This window comes from Acinonyx jubatus, chromosome D3 (genome assembly GCF_027475565.1).
Source record: "Acinonyx jubatus isolate Ajub_Pintada_27869175 chromosome D3, VMU_Ajub_asm_v1.0, whole genome shotgun sequence".
NCBI classification, from domain to species: domain Eukaryota; kingdom Metazoa; phylum Chordata; class Mammalia; order Carnivora; family Felidae; genus Acinonyx; species Acinonyx jubatus.
Genome location: NC_069392.1, coordinates 34,561,554 through 34,588,248, shown reverse-complemented (window position 1 = coordinate 34,588,248; position 26,695 = coordinate 34,561,554). Strand labels below are relative to the sequence as shown.

Here is a 26,695-nt window from a genome sequence, read left to right as displayed (position 1 = left end):
CCGGACCGCCAGCCCCTCGCAGGCCCCACGCTCCGCCCCGCCCCGCCCCGCGCCTGCGCTTCCTGCCCCTCCTCGTCCGGGATGCTGCTGCCGCTGCTGCGGAGTAGCTGCTTCCCTTCCTCCTCTCCCGGCGGCGGCAGCGGCGGCGGCAGCGGCGGCGGCTTGGACGCGGGCGTAGGGGACCGGCCGGAGGCACAGCTGCAGCGCGGAATCCGCGGGCTGTCGGGGCCGCTAGAGCGGGCGGACGTCGAGCCCGGGGCCGACCCCCGGCGCGCGGCGGAGGCCGAGGGGGCGCCGGGGCCCGGGGCGCGCGGCCCGGGAGCGGGCGGCGGCGGGCGGCGGGCCGAGCGGGAGCCGTATGCGTGCATGGATCCGGCCGCCGCGCTGCAGAGGCGGGCCGGGGGCGGCGGCGGCCTGGGCGCGGGCTCCCCGGCGCTGTCGGGCGGCCAGGCTCGCCGCAGGAAGCAGCCCCCCAGGCCGGCCGACTTCAAGCTGCAGGTCATCATCATCGGCTCCCGTGGCGTGGGCAAGACCAGCCTGATGGAGCGCTTCACCGATGACACCTTCTGCGAAGCCTGCAAGTCCACCGTGGGTAAGGGCGCCGGGACTGGGCCAGACCCCAGCTGGGCCCCTCCGCCGCAGACTCTGCCCTCCCGCGGTCCCCAGGGCTAGTGCCCTGCGCCCTGCCGGCCTCATTTCTCTTCGCGTCCGTGAGTCTTTCCCTCTCCAGCTGGGTGGCCTTGCATTTGGAGGATGGGCTTTTCGGTGAAATCTAGGGGGAGGGGCGGTCCCAGTGGAAGCCCCTCCATCCTGTTCCCAAAGCCAGGCCGAGATTTTCGTGTAGTCTCCACGCACACTTGCCCTTGGGGCCTCCAGGCCCTCCATCCTCGCCCGGCACAGACCCCTCACGCCCCTCCCACGTCCCTGATCCGAGCTGGTTATTGAACCAGCGTCCCCTCTCGCACCCCCCAAGAGCCGGTCATGAGACCAGGGTGATACATTGGTCCTGTTCCGCTCTCAGGGACTGTGAGAATCTCTCCACGGAAACTCCTGCCCCTTACATTACTCACCCAAGAAAAAAGGTAATGCGATGTGGGAAGCAGGCAGGCAGTGCAGAAGCTGTGCCCCTGGCCAGATAGCCAAAGTGGGTCATCTATAGCCAATTCTGGTGCCTTAGCAGTGCCTTGTGAGAACCAGGGCTTATTTTCTAATTTTGAACTCCCATTTTCTAATGCGCTGAAATAATGAAGCTTGAAATTCCCTGTGGAGGATCTGGGGAGAATATTAAGAGTAAAACTACACTAAATTTCTTGTAGTATCTGTGAATGCGGGACAGAGGGACTTCAGCTGTACTTGTTCATGACCTCGCGTAACCCTAGGTCTTGAAGAAATGGGGAGGAGTGTGCCAGGGTCCTCCCGGTGGGTGAAGTACAACGGTGATGTAAATACAGTAACTCTCCAGGTCAGAAAGTATTTTGTCTTCGGGATCTAAAATCGAAACTGCAGGGGAGTTTGTTTGTTTGTTTTTTAAACGAAGTTGGATTTACAGGAGTTGGCATTGAGGTTGGTCAGGTTGGTGTGGGTAGAAGTTGTTTCTATGTCAAACCCCTTAAAGCTGTCAAAGCTAGGGAACCCCATAGATGAGGTAATTCTTCAAAGTAAAGGGCAGTCATCTTCAGTGATGGGCAATACAGGATTTCCCCAAGGAGGTCCAGAGGTCCAAGAAACATTGACAGGTGTGAAAATGTGAAATACAGAATTAAAGGTATCTTCCCACATACTTCTACACATATTTAGCTTTGTAACTAGTGCTACCCACCACGGTAGAATTTGGGGATGAATTGATTTTTTAAGTGTCCTATAACAAGACATTACTACATTTTCAGTGTCTTATTGGACAATTAGCCCCCCCAAATTTCATGTTGTCTTTTTTGTTCTGCCTTTGAGAAGTGTTTCCCTTACTGCTTTTTTGGAATAGATTATTTGAGAAATATTTGTGCTCTCTGTACCGTTTGTTTTTAAAATGACGCCCTTGGGACCATGATATTAAAATTCAGTAACATAACTATACCCGTTTTAAATATCCAGTCTTGGATCATGTAGAAGAATTGAACAATCGAATGAGGTTTCACATGGTTATTTTAGTATCTGATGTCAATAGAGTTAAAAGCAATTCAGAAGTATCAGTGTTTTATGGCTGCACACTTCAAAATATATAAAAATGAGGGATGATAGGGTTGTACCGTGTGATAAAGAGAAATCAGCACAGGCATTATAGGTGGTTAGATGAGGGCTTGCGTGGGTGGAGGAGGTGTTTAGGAAATGGACAAAGGTGTAATTTAGAGTGGGAAAGAGAAGGGGTGAAGAAGGGTTTTCTAAGCAGGGGCCACAGTGGAACATCACCCCCACTCCCACAGGTTAAGAGATCAGTTGTGCAGAACTGCCCCCTTCTTCACAGCCAGTCACAAGTGCAGGTTTTCACTTGTGTTTCTGACTGACCAGCTGTAGATCAGAGACTCCCACAACCACCTTCTTAGGTTTGATTAATTTGCTAGAGCAGCTCACAGAACTCAGAGAAACTTCCTGTGTACTAGATTACCAGTGAGTCATAAAAGTACGTGATTCAGAAAGGGGCCCGGTGTTTATGTGGTCTCGGAGCATGACACTCTCCCCAAATATCCACATGTTCACCAGCTCCAAGCTGGAACCTGCGCTTTTGGGTTTTATGGAGACTTCATTATGTAGGCATGGTTAAATCATTGGCCAGTGGTGATTGGGCTCAGTCTCCAGCCCCTTTTCCCTCCTTGGGGTGGGGGACAAAAGTTCCAACCTTCTAATCACTTAGTTCTTCTGTTGACCATCCCCCATCTTTTGGTGAGGAGCATTCTAAAAGTCACCTCTGGGAGTGGTCTAGAAGTCACCTCATTAACATACCAAAAGATACTTTTATAATTTTCTTCATAGAAAAGCCCAAGGGTTCTAGGAGCTCTGTGACTGGAATGGGGACAAAGACCAAATATATATTTCTTAGTATAAATCATCATCTCACAGAACATTCTGGAAAAGACTCATTAGTGGACCCTGGGAATAATGCTTGAAGCTTCCAGACCTTGCCTGCCATGCTAAAGAGCATGGGCCTTATCCCATAGCAACTAGAGCTGGAAAGGCCTCTGAATACAGCATTGGCATGGAGACAGCGAAACTAATTTGGCAGGATTACATAGGATATTTATTGGGGAATGATGAAGAAACAGGAGGCAAGGAAACCAGGCAGTTTGGTTCTCTGTCCCCTTAACAAACAAATACACACACTTCACATGTCTCCCACGCTGCCACCACCACAGGGTTCCTTGTGCAGTTGGGTTTTTGTTTCTTCCAAACATAGCCTATAGTGCTTGACTCGATAAGTTTTTAATAATTGTGGGAAGTTCACAGAAAGTTGATAACCTATGGTCTGATCCAGAGTATGAAGACAGCTGAAGAATGCTAACTAGCTGCCCCCTCCCCCTGCAATCCCTGCCTGTGTTTTTTTTTCCTTCCAGCTATCAGATCATTTACTGAGCTCCTACTGGGTGTGAGGTACTGTGCTACCCAGTGGTAAGCAGGACACCGTCTCTGTCCAGAAGTGGCTCAGAGCCTGTGGGGAGCAAGATGCCCCTGTTAGTAAGAGCAGTGGTGGAAATGTGTATGAAATACTCAAGGAGCACAGTGGAAGCCCCTCCAGTGGGGGAACCTAAGAAGAGGGCTGTGTCTGGGAGGCTTCCTCCTAATCGGAGTGCTTCATTCTGCAAGTTGCCTTAGAAAAATGGTATTTTGGGGTTCCTGGGTGGCTCAGTCCATTAAGCATCTGGCTCGGGAATTTGGTTCAGGTCATGATCTCATAGTTAGTGGGGTCGAGCCCCACATCGGGCTCTGCACTGACACAAAGGAGCCTGCTTGGGATTCTCTCTCTGCCCCCTCCTCCACTAGTGCGCTGTCTCTCTCTCTCTCTCTCTCTCTCTCTCTCTCTCTCTCACTTTCTCTCTCTGTCTCTTTCTCTCCCAAAGTGAATAAATAAACTTAAAACAGAAACACACACAAAGAAAAGTGATGTTTAAATGTCGTGTTGGGTGTGGTGTGGAATTGTCGTCACCTGACCTGAAGGCCTACGTCTGAGCGGTGAGCTCATAGCTAATTGTGCTTCTGAGGCCAGTTTTCCAAGTTTCAGTAGTAACATTGGATCCACGTAGAGAAAGAGCCTCTTCCACCGAGAACTTTCCCTTACCCTGTCTGGGCTTGCAGATGTGTGCTCCCCATGACTCCGTACCCCACAGCATGGCAGGGAAGAGTCTCTGAGCATGCACCAGCCCAGGTGGGTCACTAAAGTGAAGGACTCATGTAATTCAGAATCTACAGGAGTGGCTCCGTGCGTGCCTTTTTACAGAGAATCAGGTTCACTTGAACTTTTTATAAAAGATTGTAGTGGAGGGGTGCCTGTGTGGCTCAGTTGGTTGAGCATCCAACTCTTGCTTTCAGCTCATGTCATGACGCTGAAGTCGTGGGATCAAACCTTGTGTCGGGCTGTGAGCTCAAGGTTGTCTCTCTCCCTCTGCCCCTCTCCTCTCCTCTCTCTCTCTCTAAAATAAAGAAAAAAATTTTAAAGAAATAAATAAGATTGTAGCTGAAATCCCAAGGGATTTCATAAAATTATAAATGAGCAAATGTTGATTTTTTTTGTTCTGGTTTAAAAAACACAAAGTTCACCAGGGTATAAAAAGCTAGAAAGACTATTTACTAATTGACTTATTTAATGCAAATTGTCTAGGATGGAGTATTATTTTCTTTTTTTTTTTTTAACGTTTATTTATTTTATTTTTGAGACAGAGAGAGACAGAGCATGAACGGGGGAGGGTCACAGAGAGAGGGAGACACAGAATCTGAAACAGGCTCCAGGCTCTGAGCTGTCAGCACAGAGCCTGATGCGGGGCTCAAACTCACAGATTGTGAGATCATGACCTGAGCCGAAGTCGGCCGCTTAACCGACTGAGCCACCCAGGCGCCCCTGGAGTATTATTTTCAAGTGGGATTTTGTACTCATGGAATTGAATTAATCTGATATAACTAGCATAATTTGACAGGTCCTTTAAAAAGTGCAGTAGAGTTTTTTTGACATTTAAGGAAATAGAAACAAGTTAGTTCTGCTATAGAAATTTATAACTATCTGACACATAGGAAACAAATCAATTAAATTTTATATATCTCAGCACTTGTTTTATTTCTGTATAACTGTTGGAAACTGTTAACTTTGAATTGAAATGATTTCACCCACCTTCACCCCCACACCAGCAACAGTGGATTCTAGAGAAAACTGGCATATGAATGAGGAACCTGGGCTTTTGAGTTAGGTGTCAGTAACTAGCTTGTGACTTTGGATAAGTAATTTAGTTGTCTGTGCTTATAAAATGTAACATTCTATTACTAGTAGCTACTGTTTGTTGAGCACTTACTATGTGCCAGCAAAAGGGACACTGTCTAATCCTCACAGCAATCCTGAAATGTATCCCCATTTTACGGGTAAGGAGGCAAAGGCCCAGAGAGGTAAGCAACTTACCCACATGTCACAGCTGGTCAGCAAGTGATCAGGGCCAGGGTTGCTACTACAAGTGAGTTCTTTCTAACCGTTCCTTAGCTTATTTGGAAATTTAAAGTTACTTTGCTTTGTGAAAATTCTGTGACTCCAAATCAAACACCATGAAGTCCTTCACAACTTAATCGAGGCCCCCTACAGGCCTGTGAAGATAGTGCTGTCATTGATCTATGGTATCAATGAAATTGACTTTTCTGAAACTATGCCACTATCATCACTTGTCACTTGCCTTCTGGATTTTAACATATGCTCTAAGAATTGTATTTCTTACCTAAATATTCGATCATTCGAGCATCTTCAGCCTTTTGCATATCTATTAAAATGTTCCAACATTTTATACGTGTATATATATGTATAAAATATATTCATATATATTCAAATATATTCATACATATGAATATATGAATATAGGAGGAGAAGTAGGAGTAAGGCAGTCTAGAACAGAATTCTGATTTTCCTGGGCAGTAAAATTTCCCCTAGAGTGCTGGAAGCCAACCTAGGATTGCCAGTTCTTTTACTTTGCCAGGTAAAGACATTTTTTTAAATTGCTGTCAGCAGCTTTTCAGAAGGAAGGAAGGAAGGAAGGAAGGGAGAAAAGAAAAGAAAAGAAGGAAAGACAGACTATCAGGATTAAAAAGTTCTTTGAATTTAGTTCCGAGAACCTCACCACTCTTCATTTTTCTCATTGCGCATCAACACATCAGACTTCACAGGCTGGCCCCTGAGAGTGACTGGTCATAGATGATGGTGCTTTACTGAAGCCTGTTTTCCCTCAGTTACTGGCCATGGTCCCTGTGTTCTCTTTGCCAGACTCCTCCCTTTTGTCCAGAGTTAAGATGAAGGTGCACTGAGGATGCTTGTTCCATGGGCAGGGAAGCTTAGTGGTACAGGTAGGTGGCCGCGTTTTATCAGGAAACAGGTGGGCATAAGTCCCCTGCAGAAGCGGCTCTTGTGGGTCTGGCCTTGAATGTTAGGGGACATGATGGAGCAAATGCAGCCCACAGGGGTCTGGTCGGCTTTACCTGGAAGCAATGGAACGGCTGCTTCCATTTGCTTGGAAGCTGCTTATACTTCATTCTGGAAACAGGTCAGACATTTTGCTGGAAGTCCCAGAATGAGCATCTAATACTGGATTAAAATTCCAAATGGTGTATTTTATTTTGCTCTTGTGTGCTCATATGCAGTCTTCCATGCCATGGCTGATCTGCCTAATTGCTTCACTTAGAAGAGAATTAGGAGAGTTGTCCAGAATTCCCACCCCAAGAGCCCAACACCGAGCCTCTCCAGTGCTGTCTCACTCCTCTGCCAAAATGATGTAACACGATGACTCAGGGAGATGTCAGTGTGAAAGGAACAGATGCAAATGGTTAACATTTCGTTTTTATACCAGCAGATGCTATGCATTGTCATTAGCTTGATTTATTTAATGAACTCAGTGCAAACGGATAGGCTTGTGCAGAGCACGTACGTCCCTTTTTGTGGAATAGCTTTCAAAGAAAATATGGAAATTTAGTTGTTGTCTGGTTGTTCAGGTTGAATAAAAATTTATTTAGAGACCTGGCTTAAGTGCGTTCAGCCTTTCTTTCACTGTTCTGCACTGAAGAAGAAAGGTTTTATTATGCATGATAGAGATCCAGATTCTTAGAGATTGCCTCGCTCCCTCCAGCCGCTTGGAATCTGCCAGGAGCAATCTGTTAGCAGATCTTAGAACTGGCTTCAGAAGGCAGAGTAGGTTCCTTTGAGAACTGCTAAGTCCAAATTATTCTCCAGCCTTGGGTGCCAGATACATTGTTCTAATGAAGCATTTGTTGGAATTTATAAAGAAAATGTAGCTTCGTATAGCCTAGTCACTCAGTAGGTGTTATCCAGGAGGCTGTTTGTTTTTCTGTAAGACACCATTCTGCTAGCTATTCTAAAGGGCACAAAGCTAACACCTCCTTACCTGGCTTGTCCTTTTTCAGAAGGGCAGGTGACTCATGGAAAGAGCCACAATAAAACCTCAGAAAAGAGGTAAAGTGCTATATGCTGTTGTACTTCAACAGAGGAAGAAATTGATTATGCTTCTTTTGTCCTTTTATCGCACATCTTTGACATTTGGAAAACCAAACTACGGACCTCAGATAGTGCCCTTAATTGAATGTGATTATGTTTGTCAAAAACCCCTTATCCTTTAAAACCAGAAAACACACCAGCTGAATAGAACACTCGATTCCATTGAAAACCTTTTCCCCTCCAAATCTGACAGCCTCCAATGTTTGGTTTGTGGTGCTTATGTAATGCCTTCTTCGTTTTAAAACCAAACAGATTCTATTTCCACCTCAAGCGGGCTTCTGGCGGAAGTAACTGATAAATCAAATTCTCCTGGTTTGCCCACCTTAATTTAGGATCCAGGACCCTCTAAGCGGAGACCCGGTGATGGAACAGGCCTCTGTAAACCAGGAGCTCTGTCATTCACGTGCTTCCTCTCCCTCTTGAGGCGTGCCGCACCCAGAGCCCCCCTCCTGGCTGACTGCTAACCCATCACACCTACAATCAAATTTTCACTTTTAATTTTCACTTCTAAAGGAAAGCACTCCACCTTCTCCTTGGCCACTCCTCCTTCTAGACAATGTTCTCTGCCTCCCACCCCAATGATGTGATTTCAAAGGTGGATACAGGGTCCCGGATGTGAGTCCTGCCTCTACCACAAGCTGTCTGTGTGTCTTTAGTGAGCTACTGAATCTCCGTCTCCGCACTCATGAAAAGAAATAAGAAGGACTTACACGCTTTTCTCGTCTCACGTGCAGGAATAAATGGAGATGAAATATCTTAGGTACCTGGCTTGGAAGGGACAATTATAAATGTCAATTATGTTCCCATCTCCTCCTAATCTATACCATAGATGCAAAAAAAAGTGTCTCATAGATGAAACAGTCCCAAGAAAGAATCTTTATCCTTTAGAGATACATACCGAAATGTATACAGGTGAATATGAAAATCAAAATGTAAACACATGACCTGGCTAAAGGGCAAAATGCATCTGACAGTGCCTGCATTTTTATGGACCCAATCTGAATAGTAGTCAAGTTAATGTTTTTTTGCATATGAAGAAAATACTACTGATCCACTTTTCATCGTCTAAGGTTATGGTTGTTTTTGTTTGTTTGTTTTCAGATTCTCCTCCCCTCCCTCAGTATTCTCTTCCTGTCGTGACTCAAGGCACGTTGTCCCCACCTTTTGAGAGAGGGGTATGTGTGTCTGTAACCAGGGAGCACAGGAAGGCTTCCTGGTGCAGGAACAGCATGTCCAAGGCCACCAGCAGACCTCACTTAGTTTTTAAAAATATTTCCTTAGCAATGCAGAACTTTTTTACCATGAAAGATAGCTTTATATCTTGCAGCCTTTCCCTCCTTTTCTTATCAGATGAGGCTGCCCCGGTGAGGTAAGAGTGTAGCCTGGAGCCACCCGCAGGGTTCAAATCGGTGCTCTAATACTCATCTGCTCAGTGGCCCTGGGCAGCTCCTAGCCCCTATGACTTCAGTGTTTTCATCTGTAGAATGGGGACAATAATATCTGCCTCATAAAACTGGCAAGTGCAAACACTGCAGTGAATTAATGGACATAAAGCCCTTAGAATAGTACCTGAGGCGTAGGAAGCAGCATAGAAGGGTTCTTCATCTTTTTATTACGAAGGGAACAGACCCTTTCTGTGAAGTGCTTTCCTAAATGTATATACTTCGTGAAAATGCAGCCGCCTGCCGGTTCTGACGGGCTCTGTGGGGCACACGCTCTGTTCCCTCCCGCCTCTCCTTTGAAGTGATCGCCTTGGACTCCTCCCTGCCTCGTGGAGTTCGTGGTGCAGGTGTCCAGCCAAGTGCCATCTCTTCGTGCTGCATGTGTCAGGGATGGCGAGATGCAGTGTGGTCTTTCTTTGCAGGAGGAAGAAGCAGATCTTACTCCTAGGATGGATGCTTGATGTCCTCAGGCCTGATAAACATTTTTTTAATGTCCTACCATCACTTTCCTGTGTTCCTAACAGTACCTACTGCTGAGCCGATCAGAGTGTTTTATAGTCATAGCACTCAGTCTCTCTATGTTACTGAATCCTTTTCTTTATGTGGTGCTTTCCTGTGGGGACTTAGGTTGTACTCTTCCCTGGCCGGTGGTGTTTAGGCAGAAGACTGGCCCCACATGCTTTCAAGTGACTTGTTTTCCAGCATTAAATGTACCTCCCTCTGTGTGCCTTTGACTCCTTTCTTAATTTACTTTCTCACTCAGCGCCATGAAAACTCTGGAAATCCTCCCCCTTAGTAGAAAGACCATGTCCCAAATTGGATGACCCTGTATAGAATCTATGTCCTTGGAAGAAACACCACTGTATGAACTTAAGATAGTTATTATGAAGTGTCCGTAACATGACAGCCACCGTTTGAATTGAGACTTAATTCCAAAGTCTGTGAAATCTTTCAACGTCCTAAAAGTGTTAGGTAAAGAAAAATCAGATCTTTGAGGAGGGGGAGGGAAGCAGGGCAGAGAAGAAAAAGAGCAGTCCATTCTGCTGTAATCACAGGTGTGGACCACGTTGTTATTTTTGCTTTTATTTATTTAGCTTTTTTCTGGAAAGGAATGTGAAGAAAGAAGCTTCTGTTTATTTTTGCCATTTTCACTTTTGTAACCTCTTGTGGCCCAGCAGGAAGAAATATGGTCATGTTTTATAAGTGTTTTGCCTTAAGGGGATCTTAGAATTCGTATCAGCAGTACCTATGCCAGTCCTTTATGCTATTTGCTAAGATCTATGGGAAACAAATGCAGAGAAGACCAAGTGTAAAGTTAGGCTTTGTTCTTTAAACATTTCCATCAGTGTGGTTCTGGGTCATTCACAGAACATTTCACACCTTTCCTTTTGTTTTCATGCATCTGACTCTTAGTATAACAACTTTTCATTGCGGGCAATGTTACAAATTTGAATCTAAGGTCTGCCACTGGGCTAGCTAGCACGGGATATGACCTTAACAGCCAAATACCTTATCCTGTCTCCACTCTGGTGTCTCCTTCTGTAAAAGGAGGACACTAGTGCTCACTTCACTGGGCTGCTGTAGGATCCCATGTCAGCACAGAGCGTTTGACAGACGTCCACTATCATTGTTATTAAAGGAAAACAAGACTCAAGGGGTGTCTGGGTGGCTCAGCCGGTTGAGCATACGACTTCAGCTCAGGTCATGATCTTGTGGCTCGTGAGTTCAAGCCCCGCATGGGGATCTGTGCAGATAGCTCAGAGCCTGGAGCCTGCTTCAGGTTCGGTTCCCCTCTTTCTCTCCCTCCCCTACTTGCGTGCGCTCTCTCTCTCTCTCTCTCTCTCTCAAAAATAAACGTTAAAAAAAATTTAAAAAAGAAAACAAGATCAAGGAGACGTGGTGACTCAAATGGAGCCATCTGTGCCCATTGTTATAGGAATTATAACCCCTATAACCTGTGTTCTTTATGATTAAAAAACTAAAAAAAAATTTTTTTTTAATGTTTATTTATTTTTGAGAGCGAGAGAGACAGAGCATGAGCAGGGGCAGGGCAGAGAGAGAGAGGGAGACCCAGAATCCGAAGCAGGCTCCCAGCACTGGGCTGTCAGCACAGAGCCCGACATGGGACTTGAACCCATGAACTTTGAGATCATGACCTGAGCCAAAGTCGGATGCTTCACCAACTGAGCCACCCAGGCACCCTGATTAAAATATTTTTTGAAAGACTCTCATAGCATTAGCAAGCTTCAAGAAAAGTAAGCTGCTTTTGCTAGAGTAATTCACTTAGTGGACCACTTCCTGTCTAAGTGACTGAATCCAGTATTACCATAATAATCCCCTGGGGTGGGTGTATGGAGGGAGAAGTTATAAGCATATTAAGACTGCCCCGGGGCGCCTGGATGGCTCAGTCGGTTGAGCGTCTGACTTCCGCTCAGGTCATGATCTCGGGGTTTGTGAGTTCGAGCCCCGTGTTGGGCTCTGTGCTCACAACTCGGAGCCTGGAGCCTGCTTCCAATTCTCTGTCTCCTTCTCTCTCTGCCCCTTCCCCACTCATGCTCTGTCTCTCTCTGTCTCTCAAAAATGAATAAATGTTAAAAAAAAATTTTTTTTTAAAAAAGACTGCCCCATCTTTTAAGGATTTACCATCAACAATAAGAATTGTAGGAGAAATGAAATACTCTATTTCTGGAATGACCTATGGGTACTGGGCACCAGACACTCAGAACATCTGCCTCTCCTTTCTTCTAAAGTGTTTTGTGTGAGTTTTATTGTTTTGTTTTTGCTAAACAGTCATAAATTTCCTTAATTTTTCCCAAAAATAGTCAGCATTTCTTCTTACGTATCTAGTATTTGATGGAGAAGAGAGGGTGGCTTTCATTCATCAGATTTACCCAGTTGCTGTTGTGTGCCAGGCAATGTCCTAGGCTATAGGGAGTCAGGCATGACTGTGCCCTCAGGGAGACACCAAACAGCAAAGAAGGAATGTTGTGATAAGGGCCAGGAGAAAGTTCAGGTCCAAGAACACCGTACACAGATGGGACTGTGGGGCGGGCAGCCGGGTTCAGATTGGGAATCAACTGGGCTGTCAGAGGTTTCTGGGCAGACAAGGAGGTTCTCTAAGAAGAGAGAACAGCAGAGAAAGGCACTTCTTTGCCAGCTGCATGGGGTGTCGATTTAGGCCAGTATGACTAAGCCCTTTGAGGGCAGAGACTGTCCCCATCAACCAGTGGTAGGGCTGATTGCTTCCCCTGGTAGTCAAGTTACCTGTAGGAAACTGGGTTTTCAGCAAGGGCTGGAAATGGGCATGCCATTCTTTTTGTCCCTTACCTGTTCCTAAACCTTGGTCCCTGGAGCTCTTTCTCAAGGCCAGCTCTGTGCTGACTTTTCCTAAAATGAATCACTGAATATCTGAGGCTACGGATGACCTAATATCTTCTATTAAGGATCATTATAATTTCTGTGGCATGCAAATTTTTAAGATAGACAACCTTAAGAGATTTCTGACTTGATGTAATGTTCTTAGAAATGGTTGTATACTCTGATACAAGTATGTGTTTCCAAGCCATAAGTTAGAGTAAGCTTCCAGTTGTTACAAGCTACTGAGTGGCTGTTAAATGTGGTAAAGGATATTGCATTTAAGAGAGAGGGCTATTTTAATGGGATTTTAGATTTAGACTATTTTTCTGTTGTTAGTGAAGTTGTCATTAAGCAACTCACTAGAACTAGATAGTCTTTTTTTGTGTGTTTTGCTTTTTACATTATTTTTATTTTTGAGAGACAGAGCATGAGCAAGGGAGGGGCAGAGAGGGAGGGAGACACAGAATCCGAAACAGGCTCCAGGCTCCGAGCTGTCAGCACAGAGCCTGACGCAGGGCTGGCACCCACTAACCATGAGATCATGAGCTGAACTGAAGTTGGACGCTCAACCAGCCAATCCACCCATGTGCCCGAAACTAGATAGATGTCTTCTTGGCTCAACAGACTCTTAATCCTGTTCGCTGTGGGTTCATCTTTGTTTTGTTGTCCTATTAAAATTAGTAACCTGTTTATAATCACGTGATGATAACATTACCACTTATTTCCTGATTTTGAACACTAACAGCCTTTTAGCTTTTACTCTTACTCATTAGACTTGGTGGTTACAAAAGAGTCCTGGTGTAGGATTGTGAAAGTTGTATAAATCGTTCAAGTAGGTAGAAAGTGTCTGACATGTTCGGGTTCAGAATAATCCTTAAGCAAAAACAGCCTAATCAAAACAAAAATTATTGACTCTGGCTATTTCAAGGGATTCTTTTAGTTGATGTGAAGCAGAGCTCACAAAAGAAGTTTTATCTGCCAATTCTTTTTAATAAAGTAGCAGCCACTGTGACACGTTTTACAAAATTTACAGTCCCCTTAGCTGAAACTTAAAAAAAACAACAACAAAACCTCAAACTGGAAACAAGTAAAGTAGAATACTAGTCATGACAAAAATATGAATTTGACTTGTAGTTTGCCATCACAGAGCAACGTGGGGAGGCCCTAACTTTAGCTAATATCAGGAGGACCAGTGTTTTGTCTTTAAGCTGTGCCTGTTTAAAATCAGAATTTATTAGCAAATATCTCCAGGCTGTTTTTTGTGCCTTGTAGAGTATCACTTTAAGTTACATTCTTCCCTGTGGTTGCGTCATTCAGGAACTCCGAAGATATTGGTAATGCACAAACATGCTTTCTGTTTCTAGGCTGGTTTAGAGTATCATTTGACTTTGAAGAGCAAATCGGTTCCAGAACTGAAAGTGAAATTGAATTAACCAGCTTTTTCTCAGTGACATTTGAAATTATGTCTGGTATAAGAGATTAAGAATTGAAATGCAGAGTATTTCTCTAGCTTTGTTCTCTTGTGACTTTATATTCCTGCAACTTCTCTTTGTTGTACAGACCAAGGGCTGGTGCCCCGCCCCCCCTCCCCAGGTTGTAAACATGTCTTTCCTATTGCACTGGTGTCTGCAGTGTGTTGCTAATTATAAAACGCAGTCACATGTCTTTCACTTCACCTTGAGAACATCATCTGACTTTGCAGTGTTGCATCAAATCCCTGAGCTGGAGAGCTTGGGAGTAGGGTCCTTACCCCCATGCTGTCCTGTAGCACTCACTGGAGGACATGGGCCCCTGCCCATTAGAGGCCTGACAGCACTGTGATGCCGGATCCTGAGACAGGCAGGAAGTGGTTCCCGTAGGGAGTAATTCTGACTCTCCAATTTAGTGAGCGTCCCTTTGATTTGTTTTTTCAGTTAAAAAAGTGTGTAAAAAAAATATTGTTTGGAAATATACGTATAAGTTTTCTATAACTGAGACCTGTATAAGGTTACATATACAAATGAAAATTTGGTTTAAAAAAATCAGCTGAAGCTTTAAGGGCTGAATTAGGAAAGGATAGTGAGTGATACATGACGGTTTGTTCAGAATTAAAATGAATCAAAATTACAATTGAGAATGTTAACCTTTATGAGTAAGTTTTTTAAAAATAATTCCTGTTCCATGCTATTCACAATGTGATAAAGAAGTAATGTTTACATATTAACTGACTTCTTTGTGAATGCTACAGAGTTCAATGCAGTGATTTCTAAATCCAGACTAAGGCTATTCGAAATCAAGATTAAGTTTCCAGCACTTCCTGTAAGAATTCTCCCCAATATATCATTCTTTAAAGCCATTCAGTTGTTAACGTAATTGCTAATTTCTAAATGGCTTTTATGCTAAACTGTGGTAGCAATAAATCATATTACGATCAGCAAATGCTATGTAGGTACTTCGTTGTAAAACACAACTTGACTTTGTACACTTGTATGTGGAAATATAGACTGAGCATCATAGACTTTGGTGGACTTCTGCTTTTCCTTTTGGGATTTAGTAACACCAGGTTTTTTGTCTTACTGATAATGATACAAAATATACACATAGGATTCTTTTTTATGGCAAACTGCATTTTATTCTTTCTTTCTTTCTTTCTTTCTTTCTTTCTTTCTTTCTCTCTCTCTCTCTCTCTCTCTCTCTCTCTTTCTTTCTTTCTTTCTTTCTATTTACAGGTGTTGACTTTAAAATCAAAACCGTAGAGCTAAGAGGAAAGAAAATCAGATTACAGATCTGGTAAGTGGGGATGTGCACCCAGTAACACCATGTGTGTTCACAGTCTGTTCGCCTGTCTAATACAATTAACTGTTCAAGCTGGCTTGCCTCTCCTACTTTTCCTCTCCTTTGCTCATCTTTAAATAAAATGAACAATGAGGAAATTTAGAAATGTCTGCCCATTTCATATTTCATTTGCACATGGGGAGCGGTGAAAGAACACTGTTAACTTTAATGCTTGGAGCCTCGATGCCTCTTTTCAAAGCATTTGACATAATAGCAAAACTGTCATCGCTTAGATGATTGCTCAAATGCGTGTTTTCACATTTTTCCAGTTACTATTTGATCGCCCGCAAGGAAAGTCCAGCACGCCCCTAACTGGGTGCACTCAGTTTCAAGGCAGATTCCCCGTAGACGGCTGGGGGGCTGCCTAGGGCGGGCAGAGCGTGAGCACCGCCGTGCGACACGCATGCTCCCCCTGGACGCGTGGCTGGCGGCACGTGACGTAAGCCCCACGAGTGCCAGCTGGGTGTGAATCCGCGGCCACTTTCTGGAGAGAAGCCCCTTTGTCGCGGCACCACGGCTGGGCGACCGAGCCAGCCCAGCCCTGTCGCAGCTGTGCGGCGCCGGGAGCTGTCCGCCCCCCCCCCCCCCCCCCCCCCCCCCCCGGGAGACCGACCTGCGGTGCAGCGCGGATCTGGTGGCGGTTTAAACGTGGCACCGCTGAGGGGTTCGAGACCGCCCTCTTGTGTTTAACATCACAGCTGCTGTGTACTCAGCCTACTAACTCCTCTGCAGGTCCGCTCAGCTCTGAGTGTTTGTCCACCATGTGTGTGTTTGCTTTTCATCCGCGTTACTTGCTGCCTCATCTGTGGCATCATCGGTCACCTAATGCTTGAGTGTTAGTGCCATGCCTTCATCCTTCACCCGTGCCCTGGGTGGGGCCCGGCTGCAGCCGAGCGCACTGCCGCCTCCTGGAGGCGTCCCAGGTAATGTCTTCGTTTGGTCTCCTGTGACTCTCCCCCACTTCAAGGCCGGTTTGGGTTTGGGGGTTATTGGCTTGATTTCGAAACATGAACAGTCTTGTCTAAATACTTGATGACAAAAAACGTGGATATATTTTATTAGCCCTTGATTGGAAAGTCCACAAACTTTGTACATTGCTGCCCATTTTTTGAACTCTGGAGCTAACAGAGGATCTTTCACACGTGCTGTTGTTTCTGATTGTAAGCTCTCTAAGGTAAAGACCATTTTTTTTTGTTTTTTTTGGGTTTTTTTTGCAATCCCTATTTTTTTTAATACGAAACTTATTGTCAAATTGGTTTCCATACAGCACCCAGTGCTCATCCCAACAGGTGCCCTCCTCAATGCCCATCACCTACCCTCCTCTCCCTCCCACCCCCCATCAACCTCAGTTTATTTTCAGTTTTTAAGAGTCTCTTATGGTTTGGCTCTCTCCCTCTCTAACTTTTTTTCCTTCCCCTCCCCCATGGTCTTCTGTTAAGTTTCTCAAGGTAAAAGACCGTTATTAAAAGGATCGTCCAGGGGGCGCCTGGGTGGCTAAGTTGGTTAAGCGCCGAATCTTAACTTCAGTTCAGGTCTTGATCTCACGGTGGTGAGTTCAAGCCGGTGCTGGGCATGAAGCCTAGTTTAAAAAAAAAAAAAAATCATCCAGAGTATGTTTACCTCTGTACCTAGCACATGTGGGGGAGATACTTTTTGAAGGATACTTTATCCTGAATAAAGGCTTATGTGGCTAATATTAGAATGTCTGAAGCTTGCTTGCTGAATGACAGCAGTGTCTAAGGGATGACCTCAGGGCCTATCTAAAAAGACATACCTTAATTACTGTATTAATATTTCAGTTTTCATCTCAGGCAGTAGTAATCTGACCTGTGAAAAGTATGTCCAGATGTCCTGTGCCTCCCTGGAACTCAGCCCACTAAGACTCTGTGCTTGCTGACATTGGGTACTTCTGGAATTTCACCACGGCGCCTTTGAATCTGATCTGAGAGGGCTTCACCTTACTCGCCCCACCCTGCGGGGAAAAGCCAGAGGGTGCAGTTCGGGAAATGTACAGGACACCCAGGAACCACGTTTCTTTTGGATGTGACTACGTTTCCCAGAGCCACTCCTCTGCTTCTCCTTGACTCTTTCGAAGATTATTAACTGAGGGAGGAAAATGAGGTTCAGTGAATGTATTTGAAGGTTGATTACAGGTTTCACACAGGGAATATCCCAATGAGTCAGTGAGGAAGGAAGGACTTCTCTTTTCCCAAAGGGGTTTTCAACAGTGAATAACGTATCCACAAAATGCCTGCCACTTGTTAATCACACAACACTCAAAGTAAGATTGTTGTCTTCTGAAGCTTTTTACATAAAGGATTAAACATTTTCTTCGTTGTTAGGCAGTAGATAGAAAGGAAGTATTGGAGTCGTGGTTCACGATTTAAAGTAATAACATGAGTTACCTCAGAGTTAGAAGCGGTGCTTGTACTCTTGCTGTCATGTCTGCTTTGTCGCGGGCATGCTGTCACCACTTTACTGTCACAGTTGAGGGCCCAGGAGGAGCCAGTGTAGTTGGAGAGGGCTCTTCAAAGAGCCTCAGTAGCCTGTGCTCTGCTAATAATAGCTGTGCTCTGATTTTCTAGAATGTCAGTCCATGGACATTCCCAGTCGATTTTCATAGAGGTCTGATTGGAAGAAGTGCATTTTTTCGTGACGATTTCCATCTGAGAAAATATTAACCGTAGGTTCCTAAAAGTGTAAGTTACCAAAATCTACGGACGGCATCGTCACACTTTCATGCCACGTTTTTATGTCATGGCCACATTTTTCAGTTCTTTGATTATCCGTGGTCAGAAAAAGGACCATTTTCTCATCTCTGCATCTAAAATGTTTCTTCATGTGTGTGTAAAAGACCTTTACGTAAGTGTAGCTAAAATAAAATGTGTCAACTAGAATATAGGTTCATGAATTTACATTCGAATGCCGAATGCCATCCTGAAGATCATACACAGGGACTTAGAGTTCTTGTGTCGAAATGGACTTTGGAACTATGACGTTTGTCTCCTACCTTTAGGCAAGCAGAATTAAAATGAATCATCCCTGTCTATCTTGCCAGCATTCTTATGTCAACATCAGGCTCGTTTTTCATCCTCTGCGTGGAAGAGATGGGACATTTCATGCACATTGCAGGACCTTGCCCTGTAAATTCCTAATTACATCTTTAAGTGGATATATTAAATACAACAAGTAAGAATCTTTGAATTTTCAAAGCACAGTTGTATTACGAAACTGGGGAAACAGAATTGCAGGAATCTTTCAGTTTGCACCAAGAGCAGAGAGGGAAATGATCACCTCATATTCCCGCTGCAGCAGGTGACAATTTTCCCTGCAATAATACACTGTAAATGTCGAGAAATCAGCTCTTTATCATTGTAATGAAAACTTGGGTTTATGGAGATAAAGAGGGGAAATAGTAGGATTCTGCATCTTCACAGAAAGATAAAAGCACGATCAGTGCATTGGTGTCTTATTAGCATGTGCGGTTTTGAGAAGCAGGAACTTGTGTGGGATTTTTATGGTACTGGTACAGAGTGGGTATGTAATAAATTCTTGTTGAACTGCATTGGCATTTTATTTCCCTATTCTGTGACCATATGTGGTACAGACAATTTAGCAGGGGAAATAAGCAAAGGAGCTTGAGAGGAAAAGAAAACAAATTTGTACAAGCCACATATTTTGGAAATACGGAACAGTCTCTCAAAGGAAGGTGCTTTTCTACCTCAAGCATTCAGAGCCAGGCAAAAGATGGAATTTAAGGAATGACATTAAATGGGAGTGGTGAACTGATGAATGTTTCCTCATTGGGGTTTTTGTAAATGAACTTACTGGTTCGTTTACTTGTGTTGGAATGATTGCCTCAGATTTTGCATTTTGAGGTCTGTCCTCTTTTTTGTGTCTGACTTAAAGCCAGCAGAGACTGCTAATTTCTTAATGTTTTGAACATTGCTAACTGCGCTCAGGCAACAGGTGTTTTTAACTATGAAAAATGCCCTTTAGGGGCACCCAAGTGGCTCGGTTGGTTAAGCATCCAACTCTTAGTTTCATCTCAGGTCATGATCTCACCATTGTGAGATGGAGCCCCATGTTGGGCCCACACTGGGCTTGGAGCCTGCTTAGGATTCTTGCTTCCCCTCCCTCTCCTTCCCTCCCTCTTCCTCCCTCTCACCCACATGTGTGCATCTTCTCTGTTCCTCACTCCCTCCCTCCCTCTGTCTCTCTTTCTCTCTCTCAAAAGGTGAAAAACAAAAATGCCCTTTACTCTTCCTATTCTTCAACTGTTAGTTTTTTTATTAAAACCTCTAGAAACTTCTGTACAACATTGTGCCTGTAGATAACAATACTATATTTTATACCCAAAACTCTTTAAAAAGAGAGTAGATTTCATGCCAAGTCTTCTTACCACCTTAAATAAAAGTAATTTTTTATTGTTGTCTGTTATCTCTAATTTCACTGGTTTTGAGCCCCCACTGTCTAGACTCTAATTCACTGAATGTCTATAGAAATTAATGTCAGCTGAGTTACACTCAATAGCCAGATTAAAGTTGCTTAGAGTAAAGGCTTATTAAACTACATAATTCCCAAAATGTTCCTTGAAGGTCTTAAATCTAATTGCTGAATTTGTGGTGTAGCTATATTGTTTTAACAATTCTACTTTTCAAAGTAGAAAAATGTGTTTTTTAAAAGACAAAAAGGCCTAATTTGATCAAGTCATAACTGTGATAGACTGGGAAAACCATGCCGTGAAAGACTGAACTCTTTGTTGATTCATAAGTATTAATTATACCCCTATATATGTAGGATTCCAGAAAGAATTGTATTCATTGATTCCTCATGTAAATGAAATGGTATCTGAACCCATTCCTTCTCACTTCCCTTCAAGGTGCAGTGCCTATTAGTGTGGTCTTCAGGGTTTCTTAGGAATCTTGAAGAATTCAGTCCCCATCTATCCTATTCAATTTTCCAGTTTTGTTAGGCATTTCTCGGTCAAAAAATAAAGTTTATTTTGCCTTGAAGTGGCGTCAGCGTCGACACTTTAAATCGGTAACCTTTTGTTCAGCATAGGCTTACTGATGGCCCACTGTGGACCAGGCATTCTGCCGGACCCTGCTGGACAGAAACAGACCAGCCTTGGCCCTCTTGGGCCTTCCAGTCAAAAGCAGCAGGGGATTCTTATATCCTCTGGAACAAAGCAAACGGTTTTGCTTCATGCGAAAATGAATTTGCCAACAAGCTCTTTTGTTTATTTGGCATGATAACGCCATTGCTAATGGGAACTAATTTGGTGGCAAAGCCAGTCTGAACAAAGCCATAAATTACAACCCCGTTGCCAAAGAGTATTTTAGGGATACAGCCCCACAAAGCGCACCTGAAGGGAAGTAGTCTTTGATCAGTTGCATTTGGGAAAATCTGCACGTTCTCACCACCTCTCAAACTCACGTGGAGGCCTTGAGTGGCCCTGCAGTGAAGAACCTTGTTTGTTCGCTGCATTGCCCCCGTCTTAGTACACCATGACCCGCCTGTCTCACGTGACCCCCAGGAGTATGCTGTGAGTTCAGGTTCTTTGGGAAAAGCTAAATTATGGATTGTCTTTAAAGACATTCGTCTCCCCGTCAGAAGCCCTGCTGTGTCGGGCTCATTCATAAATACATGATGGTTTTTAGCAGTTTCTTGGCTTATTAGATGGAGAAAATATGTCTCAGCCAGCTGCTATACGCTATTAGTAAGCTTACATCATCCTTTATGTTGAAATGATCGACTTCAGCCTGGAGGATAAATACAACTTTTAGCTTTAGTAGCAGACAATAATGAGCTTTATTGTATTACAAACCTATTTGATGTCTCCTCCCTTCCCCTTTGACCCCTTGTTCTGTTTTAGAAGGATTAAGAAAATACCCTGAGTTTATGATATTTTTCACTAGTGATGGACTCTCGGTCACCTTCTCTACAAAATCAGATACAACCATTGATGCCGGTTAGAAGAGTTTGCAGGGGCACCTGGTTGGCTCAGTTGGTAAAGCACGCAACTCTTGATCTTAGGGTTGTGAGTTCGAGCCCCACACAGGGCACAGAGATCACTTTTAAAAAGCAAGAGGGTTTGAAGAGGATGTAGCTCTTCTGTCATTTTACACATTGTTTTTCTTATTTTTAAAACCTCGGTTTGAGAGAAGTTGGGACTTATGTTTTTGTCTGAATGTAACTAACTCAGAAAAACTTCCTCTCCTCACCACTAATAATGATGCATGTGCATGGATGGGACTAGAATCAGCCTGCAGAGGGGTGGGGAAGAGCCTCCCTTTTGCTTTGGAAGGTGGAGTTGCTCCCTCTGGTTATTGTTTGGGAGCTGATTTTTGCTGTTTCTTAGGGACACAGCAGGGCAGGAGAGATTCAACAGCATTACCTCAGCTTATTACAGAAGTGCCAAGGGGATCATACTAGTATATGATATCACTAAGAAGGAGACTTTTGATGATTTGCCAAAATGGATGAAGATGATCGATAAGGTAGGTGTTTTGTTTTCCTCTGAGAACCTAGGTGAATCCCGTAGACTGAAAGGCAACGACCTCAAGCCTCAGGGCCCCATTAGGTACTCAGTTTGTGAATCTGCTGGGGTCTTGAGATCTAATGCTCTCCCCTCTTTCATACTTGACTCTTGCTGCGTACCTCTTTATGAGTAAGTGCTGTTGTCTTGAGTATTTCCCACGCTCGCTCCGCACCAGCCTCGTCAGGTGGGCACTGTCCCGCTACCCATACATCACTGTCTGATAAGGAGACGGAGACCCTGGAGTAACTAGGCCAACGTCACACCATTCAGGTGCCTTTGCTGCAAACCTGTCTCAAGTAATTGTGTAGAATATGCAAAATTAAATAAATGAGTTGTTCAAGAGACTTTAGTCTTTTTTGAAGAGAGGTCCTACCGTACCTATATTTTTTGAAAACTTAGAACTGTAGCTTAACTTTTTTTTTCCTGATTGTGGGATTAATGATACCTGTCCCAATAGAAAATTCGGGGAATCAAACATGAAAGTAAATTTAAAAATGTATAGTTTGGGGGCGCCTGGGTGGCTCAGTCAGTTGAGCATCTGGCTCTTGATTTCGGCTCAGGCCATGATCCCAGGTCGTGAGCCCCACGTTGGGCTCCACACTGAGCATGGAGCCTGCTTAAGGTTCTCTCTCCTCTGCTCCTCTCCCCTGCTTACTCCCTCTCTCTTAAAAAAAAAAAAAGTTTCACCATTCTGAAAAACCAAATTGAATCCATATTCCATGTAGTTTTACAGCCTGCTTATTTCCCTGAATATTCTGTCAGGCCAGCCTTCCTGTCCTATTAATGTTCTTCTGAAGCATGGGTAGTTTTGTTTTGTTTTGTTTTTTTAATGGCTGCATTCTTTTTATGTACCTTGACTTATTTCATTCCCCATCAGTTTTGTCAGACTCTCTTCAGTTGATGACCATCTTAAGCATAGAGCTGTGCCTGTTCTGTGAGCCATTTCCTTAGAAGAGATTCTTAGAAATTACTGGTCAAAGGCTCAGAAGGTTGTGGTTCCTAATGCCTGTTACCCCATCGCTTTCTAAAGCCCTGAGCCCTGTGAGGACGTCTTAGACCCCACCTGAACCAGTCCTGCCTGGGACAGGGTAGCTGCTCAGAGATTTGGGGAGGGGACGAACAGGTAATGGTGGCAACAGAGCAGGTTGGCTTACGTTTCCTGTCAGTATATGACCGCCCATCGTTGAAATGGAGCTTCTTTTAAAATTCCACAGTATGCCTCAGAGGATGCAGAACTTCTCCTAGTTGGAAATAAGCTGGACTGTGAAACTGACCGAGAAATCACCAGGCAGCAGGGAGAGAAGGTGAGAGATGTGGGGAGCAGAAGGGACATCACTGTCCACGCTGCATTTAGCAGTGGATAGACTTTTTGTCTTTAAATAATTTCTTTAAATTATGAAACAACACAGTCACATTCTTCTCAGTTGTTTGGATTGGAAGGAGCAGGAGGCTTTAGAAAGCATTTCGAAGTGGGGAGAGGATTGTCCACATCAGTATACACTGCATTATTATCTGTTCTGACATTTGCTACAGAGAGACGTTTCCTAAGCCGTAAAATTGCTTTCATGATTTACTCTCATGTATTATATAACCTTCCTTAGGGAATCGGTGATACTCACATTTTGAATGTCAGATGCATTGCAGTTTTAGAAACTTGGGCAAGTAATTCGACTTGAAGGTCCCAGCATCACGTCATCACGTCATCACGTCAGGGATTTTGTTTCGTGTTGTTAACTTATCATGTAGGGGTTTGGGGCACAGTGAACTCTGAGCTTAAACGGGGCTTCACAAACCTTCTGGTCCGCCCCTCCCTGAAAGAGGGAGCCCAAAAAGCTGTGATTCCTCCAGTCCCAGGCCACCTGGCCACACACGAGACCACACTGCACCCCACACAGGAAAAAATGAATCTGTATTCTTAGTTCGCACAGCAGATAACTGGGATGCGGTTCTGTGAAGCAAGTGCCAAGGACAACTTCAACGTGGACGAAATATTTCTGAAGCTGGTTGATGACATTCTGAAAAAGGTAAAATATCCAGAAAATATTTCATCTGAAATTCTTTGTTCCCTCTGTGATGTTTTAGAGAGGGCAGTTAGGGTAGTTATTCAGGGGCTGAAGAACCAGGTGAGGTGGTTAACTCGGCTGGAGGCATCCAGCTGTGGTGACAGCCGTGTCCTGCCCAGGACCTCTCCGTGTCCAGTGTGGTGCCCAGGTTGGCTGAACCCTAAACGTGGTTTGGTGAAGTGACTGGAGCAGGTGTAACGGGGTGCCATGTTTATGTGACATTTGCTTTCCTTTTTTTCCCATTTTCCCACAAGAATTAGATAAAGACAGTGGGGACCTCCTGGAGCTTGTGGGTGTCTCGGGGAGGAGAAAGCCCTGGGCCCTGCCTCCCCCTCAGTGCTATGCTCCCCAGCATAATGGTTCCATTACTCAGGCCTTCCGTGATGCTCAGTTGCAGAAAAATTGCTAGATAGCTTCATTGAACACCAATTTCTTCAAGCATTTGTAGGCTTACAGTCAAAGATTCGTTTAGTATTAAGCGTATATGCTATTACTACATATAATCTACTAGTTCAAGCATAATTCAGAAGCTTCTAATAAAATGATTGTTTAGCGGCGCCTAGGTGGCTCAGTTGGTTGAGCGTCCGACTTTGGCTCAGGTCACGATCTTGCAGTTGACAATTGGGCTCCGCGTCGGGCTCTGTGCTGACAGCTCGGAGCCTGGAGCCTACTTCGGATTCTGTGTCTCTCTCTCTCTCTCTCTGCCCATCCCCCGCTCATGCTCTGTCTCTCTCCGTCTCAAAAATAAATATAACCATTTTAATTAATTAATTAATTAAATAAAATCATTGTTATATAATTGCCAAGAGAAGTTTTTTCTTTAGTGAAAGAAACCATAGTCAAATGCAGAACCATTTTTTTTTTTTTGTATTAATGCATTAAGTTTCCATTATTACTAGGTTCTGGGAAAATATGTTTATGAGATCCATCTGGTTTCTTTTACCATAGGGTATGATGTAAGCTGGGGAGTGTTAGTGCCGTGACACGAAGTATCCTGAACCTGGTTTTCACTTTTTGCCTTTATATTTGAACATCTAATTAAACTTTGATGATTGGAGATCTTTGGAGATCTTTATATAAAAATACTTTGTTCTGGGGCGCCTGGATGGCTCGGTCGGTTGAGCATCTGCTTCTTGATTTTGGCTCAGGTCATGATCTCACAGTTCCGGAGATCGAGCCCCACACCAGTCTCTGCCCATTCCCAGCTCATTTGTACGCGTGTGCGCTCTCTCTCTCTCTCTCTCTCTCAAAATACATAAATAAACTTTAAAGAAATACAAATAAAAATACTTTGTTTTCTTATATAATTTGCAGAGCGCTTACGTACACACTGCATGGTTAAATACATCTGTCTTTTTTCTTTATCCTTAAGATGCCTCTGGATATTTTAAGGAACGAGTTGTCCAATAGTATCCTCTCATTACAACCAGAACCCGAGATTCCACCAGAACTGCCTCCACCTCGACCACACGTTCGATGCTGTTGATTTGCTACTTTGGAGACAAAGTGGAAGTGATTCCTGGAAAGGGGAAAATGTTCTCTTCTGCACTACAATCATCTTGACAATTTCCTTTCGCACTTTGTAATCCAAGTCAGAGCTACACACTAACTTGTAAATATGCAAATATGCAATCCTGGGTAAGTTTTGGTTATCGATTCCACATTTCCCTCCAAATTATTACATTTCATCCATTATCCCAGCCTCTAGTGTACATATACTGGGAAGCATAGTACTTCTAATATGAAGAATGGGAGAAATGAAAGGTATAATGTTTCTTGAAATAAATAATATAATTGTCCTCGTTAATTATACAAGGAGGACAGAAGATATTCTGATAAGAAGAAAGAAAGTGGTGCTTCGCTTACTGTTTTAAAGAAAATTTGTAAAAGACTTTTTGGGAAAAAAAAAAAAAGCTATCATAAGTGCTTTTTCTTTATGCACAAGACCTTTCCCCCCAGCCGTAGCATCTCTGAAGTATGGGAGTATTTCTGCCGCAGGCAAAGTTGCGTTCCTAGCCGTCATCGAGGGTTATTTATTGATGTTACGTCACGGTAGAGTGTCGCTGGTTAGAGGGTAGGGGTCGACTTGGTCCTGCAGCCGCAGAATCCCTCTCATGGTATCCTAACGGACATACCCTGTGCTTTTAAGAACTACAAAGATTCAATAAAGAAGTGTTTTTGAAACTATAGAAGAAGATTTTAAAACAACGCTGCTGTCCTAAACAAATCCTGTTTAAAGGAATTTTAAAGAGATACATTTTACTATATCAAAGAACATACATGTATTTACCTGAACATTCTATACCTTTGTAATGGTAAAACTTCTCCCCTTTATGGTGAAGCTTATTCCCATTAAGCCTAGACTGTGTTTCTTTTTTCTTTTTTCCTTTTTTTTTTTTTTTTTGGTCTGATAATGGATTTGTGAACTCTACCTTTGGTATATCTTTTATTAAACTGCACTGTTTTGTTTAGTCAAGGTAAATAAGTAATTATGTATTTGAATAACTTGGCGTGTCTTGAGTGTTGTGATATGAAAAGCATTGTGGTCTTTCTACACTAATGAAGTGCAAATAAAATTTTGTATTTATGAATGAGAGCTGAGTTGCCACATTTACTGGTGTAATTACAAATTGTGCATCTGACAGTGTTTTTAAAAAACTCCACATCTTAATCTTTTGAGGGTTTTAGACGAGAAAAATATGGGACCCTCTGCTGTGGAAAATGGCTAGGCAGCTTCTCAAAAAGTTAAGACATAGATCTACAGTTTGACCCTACGTCTAGGTGCATGCCAAAATAA

The 26,695-nt window shown here is 43.7% G+C and overlaps 1 protein-coding gene across 1 annotated transcript; it reads left to right on the top strand.

Annotated features, from left to right (window-relative positions):
- Positions 1 to 66: 66 nt before the first annotated feature.
- RAB12 (RAB12, member RAS oncogene family) lies at positions 67 to 26,492 on the top strand. The gene is made up of 6 exons (XM_027068511.2): positions 67 to 592; positions 15,186 to 15,246; positions 21,656 to 21,794; positions 23,050 to 23,139; positions 23,755 to 23,859; positions 25,271 to 26,492. Exons 1-6 carry the CDS (start codon positions 82 to 84, stop codon positions 25,382 to 25,384), a joined length of 1,020 nt encoding a protein of 339 aa, XP_026924312.2. The 5' UTR covers positions 67 to 81; the 3' UTR covers positions 25,385 to 26,492.
- The last annotated feature ends 203 nt before the right edge of the window (positions 26,493 to 26,695 follow it).

Bases quoted from the DNA above. Each gene is read 5' to 3' on its own strand.
- RAB12 (XM_027068511.2), top strand. From the start codon at position 82: ATGCTGCTGCCGCTGCTGCGGAGTAGCTGCTTCCCTTCCTCCTCTCCC. The intron at 15,247-21,655 runs GTAAGTGGGGAT...GCTGTTTCTTAG, and splicing joins AAAATCAGATTACAGATCTG to GGACACAGCAGGGCAGGAGA. The intron at 21,795-23,049 runs GTAGGTGTTTTG...AAAATTCCACAG, and splicing joins GGATGAAGATGATCGATAAG to TATGCCTCAGAGGATGCAGA.